Source organism: Cydia strobilella, chromosome 19 (genome assembly GCF_947568885.1).
Source record: "Cydia strobilella chromosome 19, ilCydStro3.1, whole genome shotgun sequence".
Taxonomy (NCBI): domain Eukaryota; kingdom Metazoa; phylum Arthropoda; class Insecta; order Lepidoptera; family Tortricidae; genus Cydia; species Cydia strobilella.
Window position 1 is genome coordinate 7220564 of NC_086059.1, and position 8412 is coordinate 7228975.

The following is an 8412-nucleotide window of genomic DNA, read 5'->3' on the forward strand; positions in this document are numbered from 1 at the left end:
GCTTTAGCAACAATCAATCGATTAACGATAAATACAGTTTCTTCTAAAAATAGGTACCCAATAACAATTAGTGGTACCGGTAGAAGCTGTAACTATAAAATTTCATTGATATTTAACGCTTTTATTACTGTTCTAGTGATTTGTATTGGCTACTTGTACATATTTATATTTTGAATTATACGATACTGTTTTATTGGGCCTATAAAACGCGGAGTGTTTTGATCATTTTTCCATTTTGGAGCATCTCAGAGATGGATATCGTTTATCGGCCTAATTCTAAAAAGCTGTTTTTACTTTCTGCATTGAAAGCAAATGACTGTTAATTTCTTAAAGATAAAGAAGATAAAGATAAAGAAAGTTTATTATTCAAGTAGGCATATTTCAATGTGCTTATGAACGTGAAATAAAGCTACGCCGGCTCTAACCCTACACCTCTGCCCCGAGAAGATTTAAATCCCCCCTCAATTGGAGGAGGGTAGCCCAATATGGAACCGGCTAAAAACTTGGCGGGACACATCTTTTCACAACAATACATCTCATAATTAACATGCATTACGAGTAAATAAGAAAAAAATACAATTTAAATTAGTATAAAAGTTGTTATATGTAAGATTTTGGGTTCTGGTCACGTTGACAACGTTGGATCCTGTAGTTAGGAGGAATTTGGGAAAATGGTAAATGAGGAGATTCTTATTCAAGTCAGCATAGTATAGTGCTCACAATGCTTACTTGTATACTGGTAATTACATTTAGTGCAACGAGCACGGTCACGCCCTTAGCCAGTTCCTAGTTCCATTCGCACGGAAACATGCCTAATGAATGCCCGGCGTTCGCGGAAAGACACAATGCATATAACCATTGAGCAGGGCCATTTAGCGTGGCCCGTGGGGGTCTCCGGGAGTCATTGGCTTTTCATTATGACTAAAGTACCTAGGACTCGTAACGCGAAACTAGGTAAAAGTGTGTTAGCAAGTTAAAAGTATCGATCGGTCTATCGATTAAAGGAAAACTTGGAGCAATCTTTTGCCAACAAAAACTACCCGACCCCCGACTGCTCGTGACCTCGTGAAATAATAAATGCGATCCAGGCCCGATTCAGCTTCATAAATTGTGAGTGAATATTGTGCTAGTTTAAATCAATATGAAAACTATTCGATCTAGCCTACGTACTCTGTCGTCACTGAAATGTAGAAAATCTACTTACTTTTAGATAATAACATCTGCTATTGACCGTAAGTACCTATCATCATTTTTAATTTATAGTCAAAAGTTAAATCACCGGCACACCTTTGTCATCTTTATAAGAAAAATGAAACGCGATGCTACATAACATAATAGTATAAATGTGTTGCACAGTTATATTTTAGAAATCTAAGTTATCTAAAATATGCGAATCGAATCGTCATATGCCATCGGCCGGTTTTTTGGCCAATTATCATTTTAACAGATAAATTCTCATATACCTTTACTTTCACCCTGATGCTCATAATCATTTCGTAACTTAAGTAACAAGTCGAACAAATAATTTAATTTAATTAATTAAAGTATGAGTGACGTCATATAGTTTCCATCTCAGCGACTTTTTCTATGTAATAAACCGAATAGTGCGCAATTAATTGTTTACGAGCTAGATCGATTTTTCGGCCCGATAACCCCCATATAGCAAATTTCGTCGAGATCGTTAGAGCCGTTTCCGAGATTCCCGAAATATATAAATATATATACAAGATTGCTTATTTAAAGGTATAAACAAGATTCTGGTACATCTTTGACTTTTATCTGGTATAACCAGTAACAATTAATTAAAACAAAATCACTCATTCAAAAATTTATTTGAAGTCTATTAAAAAATGGTTTGATCTGGAACTAGAATTATTAAGTCTAGATGTATTATGTAGTGTATAATACTGAGCAACTTTTACTATGGGACCAACCCCGAAATCGCGAAAAAATATTTGACTGTTTCATACATTTTGGCTGGTCCATTTTCTATGGGAGGGTAATGTTTTTTTCGCGATTTCGTGGTTGATCCTATAGTAAAAGTTACTCAGTATAATCTCAGAACCTCCCTGGCAACGGGAATATCCTTAATTTTTAGTCACCCTGTATTGTCAGTACATAAATCTACTCATTTAGTACGCCACCAGCAGCAATTGTAACAAAGTCTGTGGGTTCGTTGTACCGTGCTATATCGACGAGATTGTTCGCTTGATTGATGACTGTTCAATAATAGCGTACTACCGATGTAACATAACATTCCTTGTAACGCCGATATTTTGTGGAATGCGCAATAAACTTACGATTCCATTCTTTTCATAGTTTGGTGCCGTAAATCTGTCACACTTATTGAGTATTTTAATCTAAGCGCGGAAAACGCATATAGTTTTTATGTATTCTGACGAGAATTTATTGACAATTGTTTAGAATTTTATGATACATGTGCACGAATGTAGTTCGCTAATATGCTAATATGTAACCGAAAATATGCGGACGGAACGCAGTTGACATTAGATTAAATAAGACTGATTAAGATAATTAGCATGAAACTTCTGGCTACGTTAGAAGATATAATTAAAGTGATTTGCGTGATCATTTAACAATTAGTTGCCATAACCACGATGACCGTTAGTAGACATCTGGGTCGCTCGCGCAGCTACGGTTCTCAAATAACACGTGCCTACTTACAGCCACCTGACTATTCACTACTATTCAGTCAGCATCAATAGTAGCGGATGAACCAACGCGCCAAAAGCATCTGCCACCCTGGAATACTTCTCCGAATAGGGATATATCTCTACAATTCGCGTTCAAAAGTGTCTGTTACAGTCTAATTGTTCGACATGTTTATCTCTATTTTTGGTCTTTACATTCGGTACAAGTGGTACAACTCGAAATGGTAAACTATACATGTTGTTTTATTCTAATCATAATCATAAACTATAGATATACATCAGTAGATTCAGTAGTCCTTAGAAATCACGAGGCCAATTATGGATAAACTAAGCATTATTTATTAAGTTTTTCCGTAATTTTACATGATATTTCTAACCCCAGGACAGACAAAACACCAACTAAGCGACTTTATTTTTTTAAGTAGAACTTTGATTTCATACTTACTTTTTCTGTAGGTATCTACTGTATCTAGGTCTCGACTTGTACCTGTATTTATTTATCTCGGCTAGTCAAAAAAACATTATTTGTCCGTTCCGCCCAAGCAACTTGTTTTTAACGTTCAAACAAATGCAATTAAATATATTTAAAACATATAATTTTCCAAACAAAGTCTAGGAAATATTTTAATTACATTTTTACGCTACGTAGGTACCTACGTACCTACTTGTTATCAGGATAGCAATAAAAGCGCAAGAAACTAACAAGTTCGAAGTTATTATGGCGATCGATTAAATCGTAGGTACAAATTTAGTATATGCGTAGATTTCATGAAAAATGTAAAAAATAGTACCTAAATGTAAAAAAACCGGCCAAGTGCGAGTCGGACTCGCGCACGGAGAGTTTCGTACCATTACGCAAAAAAATCACTTTGTTGTATGGGAGCCCCACTTAAATATTTATTTTATCTGGTTTTAGTATTTGTTGTTATAGCGGCAACAGATATGTTACATCATTTATCACAGTCTGAAGTTATCATACTCGATTAATGATTAATAGTGTCATTTAAATGGAAATTCCTAAAAATTGAAATATACACTGTATATTATACAGCATGTCTGATATTTTTACAATCATAACGGATTAGTTTTGCACTTCACAGCACATACATACTATATTTAATTAATATTTTATTTAATCAACACGTTTACTTCATTAAATAATGCTTTGTTCCTGTTGCCATGGAGCTATGAACCATTTAAAATCGTCCAAATTTTTGTCGTCTGCACTACCATAGAGGTAAGACTCTGGACTTATATCCGCTTTCCACTTATAGTTAAATTTACGGTCAACGATGTGAAATAGCAAATCATCATCAATCTTAAAAGGTTCCAGCGCCCACTGGTATTGCAGATCATTGGTATCTTCTGATCCCCAAATTTTTCTTTGACCGTTTTCTTCGTTGTCGTCTATCTTAAGAAATAACTTTTCCTCTGTGTTCTTGATTTTGAAAAAAACTTTGTCGTGTTCCCAAATCGGATATAATTCCCAACGAACTGCGCTACTGGTATTATCTTTGCTGTCGCACCACGCAAATGTATTCCTTATGGCAGTCTTGTCTGGATTAGCATTCAATTTGACAGCCTTAAAGTTCTTCTTTCCCATTATTTTAACGAAACTGCCTTTTAAGATCAATTTGAAGGATACAGGAAAGTACTTAGTAATAATTTCGTTAGAACTGTTCCAAAGCTTATAAGCAAACTCCATTGTGTTTTTAACTCCCGTCTCTAATAATTTCCGTACAACGTCTGATATGACAGATCCATTACCACTTCCATCTAAAGTTAAACTGAGATTCACTGCGCTATCGTAACTACCTGCTACAACTCTTTTACGTAACTCTTCGCCCATATCAGTTATATTTGTGTACGCTTTGTGGCTATTGTCTCCGAACAGCGTCAAGCCTTGTAGCGCTTCTGGGAGTTGGTAACCATGACAATAGAGAAGCCCTTTCATTGGTAGTTCTTCATTAAGATTTTTTATGTCTGCTTGCGTATCTTCAAATCCAAATACTACGACGCTGCCAGTTTCAAAATTAACCATTCTTGCAATGTCCTTAGCGCAGCTTTTGTTTATAGGAGCACCCATTAGAGTGACAAGTTTTACGCTATTATCTTTAATATAGCTAGCAGTATTGCAGTTGGTGTAGCTGATGACAGGAATGCGATTAGGTATTTTCCTGTCTTTGTCTGGTCCGTTGCTGACGAGCTGATACTGATGGTTCACGTTGTAGCAGTTGGCGAAGCCGCTGACCCCCGCTTGGGACTCGATTTTGCCTTCGCCCCAATAATCCACATGCTCGATCAGATTGGTTGAAGATAGCGGTAGTCTGACTAGGTTGTATTCACCGATGTAGGGCACCTCTGAGTACGGGTATATGTGGTTAATGTTAGTGTTGTAGTTTGGCCGTCTTGCTAATTTCCAAACTGTTATTGAATGCATTTTTTATTGCTATTTTTTTACTATTGGTGGTATCAAAATTTCTTAAAGGCAAGCTGTTGACGCAATCACAAACTGCATTGAAATGTGTAATGCAGATAACGTGACACTTATATATTGTAGTAAAACATACTGATTATTTTTGTTATCAGTTTCCCACGCTTATCATTTTAGGAAGAGCCACATCGACCTCAAATTATCGAACCACAAGGTTACCTAAATATTGCATAAAAACAATAACTAACAATGATTGCATAATAACTTGTATATTATGTTTGTGTATGAAACAGCGCTACTTAAGAATTTTTTTTTTCAAATGTACATATATCTATGTAGGTAATGTAGTGACTCTATTGTTAAAGTTAGACTAAGCTAAGTTGGCAGGGATTTTGATAGCCTCACTGTGGAAGTGGTATTTTAAACGTGCAACTTCTATGAAATTATGACGTTTAAATAACACTTGCAACTTGCACAGTCTGGGCTATCAAAATCCCTGCCAACTTAGCTTGGTCTAACTCTAGGTACGTCACGAGGTCAAGAATTGGCTAAGAAGCCACTGATTATTAACACATTTGTCGGTTTTTCATAAAATGTGAAAATTGCATTGGGCATTGACCGAGTGAATGCGATTGAGATATAAATGAGTGGTGTTGCCGATTAATAACCGTTGCCAAGTTCATTATGACTGCTCTTCAAACATTATAACAATATTAAGTTCATATGGAATTTTTGGACATTATCAGCATGATATAAAATATCTACCTACCCTAGGGTAGCTACATATTCATGACATGTTGGTACATTCTAGAATGCGACGAAAATATATATATTCATAACCATAATATATAGATATATAGAAATATGATTAAATAGTATTATTTTTATTTAAGGTTTTCAACTAATCGAAATATATACCATGTTTTACATTATTAACTACAGTGTCATCTGGGCATTTTCACTTAGAAGTGTACCATTTCCTTTTTTTTTGAAAATCCATCAACTTTTGGGTTATTTCTACTCAGAATCACATCTATCAATCAATCTACTTAGTCAATCTGTGTTAGAATGTCCTATTAATATTTATTTATTATTATTTATTTATATATTTTTTATTTGTTTATGTAACTTCAGACACCATAATAGTTAAGAAAATACAGCGAATTTAAGTTTTTTATACAAAAGTTGTTTTTGCTCTATTTCGTTTGTTTTATAAACTGGAGCTATATAAACTAATTATAGGACTAGGTATACTTCATTTCATTGTATGTGCAAAGTTTCATTACAATCCAACCCGTAGTTTTAAAATGAGAACAAAACTCCGTTTGTATGGGAAGGCGAAATTCGGCCGAGCTTGCTGCGGACTCTTAATGTAGTGTCAATTTCTTCTTTGTCTAATTATGTGCAAGATACAAGCTTCTTTAATGGATTATAACTACCGTTATACGATCTCTTAACTTCCACTAATTTGTCAAGTGTCTCCACTATCTGCGACGATTTCCTGTGGCATACCGTCTACCAATATAGTCACCAAGTCGCCACATGCCACTTTCACTAGAATTTATAATATCGGTGAAATACTGATTATAACATAGATACTTTTACTTATCCACTTAGAATTCGAAAAATCAAGATTATCTCAAGCTCGTATCTAACTTTCTTTTTATTTGCAAAAACAATCTTATGTCCTTAAACTTAAAGTGCACATTCCAAAGCAAGGTTGACGGGTGCTATGTTTTAAAATAGTAAAAATATGTCTAATAATGCAAATCGGTGACGCCCGAGCCGGTTTTAAATGTTTTAATACGAAATTGGACATAATAGTTCGCTATTCGTCTCACGTGTTAGTTTTGTAATTTAAGTAATCAAGAGAAAAATGTGATACGGAGAAAACTGGATACAGAAATATCAAGCGAACATTGACTTCATCCTCAAACAATTTCCAATTTGTGATGCAAGTTTAATATGGTCTCCTAATAGAGGATGACAGAGTATAATAGCTATGAAACAACATTCAGTCAATTTACACCACACTGAATACATTATTTCCGTTAATTTGAAGGGTGCATTCCTGAACTTAAATTTAGTAACTTTCTCATAGACACCATCTCTAACTCCATTTTCGGAGATAGTCAATAATTTAATTTTATCTGATAAAGCCCCTACGAGCGTGAACACTTGCCTTAGGCCCCCTGTTTACATGCCCAGTTCTCCCTCTCTTCTCGCTGAGAGGGGACAGGAGCGGCGAGTCCCACACCCCCCCCATCAATGGCCTTCCCGCGGCCGGGGGGACGGTGCGTAAATGCATTTCCCACTCCGAAAAAAAAGGCCCTGTTTACATATTGATTAGTGCTTATAGGCCAGGAAATAAATGCCCTAAAAAAGGTATAGAGGGAAATGCAAGGAACACAATTTTTAACTTCGTAGCTTTGTTTGGACTAGTTAGGAGATGAACATATCAAAAGTCCCCGGTCATAACCCTGGCGCTGGGGGGGAGAGGGGGGTTTGAAGGTTCCATTTTTCGGTTTTTCGATTATATCTCGGAAACTATGCGTCAACGTCAACATTTTTTACTAAACGTAAGTACTATCTCGGACGATCGATGTTCGAAATGTCATTGATATGTCACAGTTTTTAATTTTTTGGTTTAGATAAATGTAATGCCCGTGTTACAACAACGCTATATGTAACATTTAATTACTTATTTTTAAACAAAAATTACAAAACAATTTTTTTTTACAAAATTAACTATGCCATTTCGTTTTCTTAATCGTACTTAACCATAGCCCGAAGTTAGCGGAATTCACTAAAACACGGTGTATACTTGTATAGTGAGATTAGTGAGTATAGTGACTATATAATTAAAACAAAAAGTAAAAATAAATACGGATTTAGCCGTATGCTTATACTCTCTCTCTTTTTGTCTTTAGGTGACTGAATAAGACTATAATAATTTCTAATAATTTCTAATGAAGTTTTGAAAGTGACATGCATGATTACTATATTTCGCTCATAAAATTCACGCAAAATCGTAAAATCTTAATCATAGGCTGCATGTCATTATTATGTCAACGATCTTTAAACACTCAATTAATAACACAGAACTAGGATGACAAAGAACAACTGTCAGGCTTTAAAAGTGCGACCAAAAATGAAATGCAAGTGTGTGCGTAAATTGTCTATGTGAGATCAAAACTAGTGATGTCAAGTTACAACATATTAATAATCTATCGGTGTTTGACTGCTTTATCGACTACTCTTTCAATGTTTCTTATTAAAATAAAATGAATGAATTGAATCCTAAAC

General features: G+C 35.1%; 1 protein-coding gene across 1 annotated transcript; it reads right to left on the reverse strand.

Annotated features, from left to right (window-relative positions):
- Positions 1–3817: 3817 nt before the first annotated feature.
- LOC134750408 (low molecular mass lipoprotein 4-like) lies at positions 3818–5124 on the reverse strand. The gene has a single exon (XM_063685581.1). It carries the CDS (start codon positions 5110–5112, stop codon positions 3826–3828), a length of 1287 nt encoding a protein of 428 aa, XP_063541651.1. The 5' UTR covers positions 5113–5124; the 3' UTR covers positions 3818–3825.
- Between the last annotated feature and the right edge of the window lie 3288 nt (positions 5125–8412).

Bases quoted from the DNA above. Each gene is read 5' to 3' on its own strand.
- LOC134750408 (XM_063685581.1), bottom strand. From the start codon at position 5,112: ATGCATTCAATAACAGTTTGGAAATTAGCAAGACGGCCAAACTACAAC.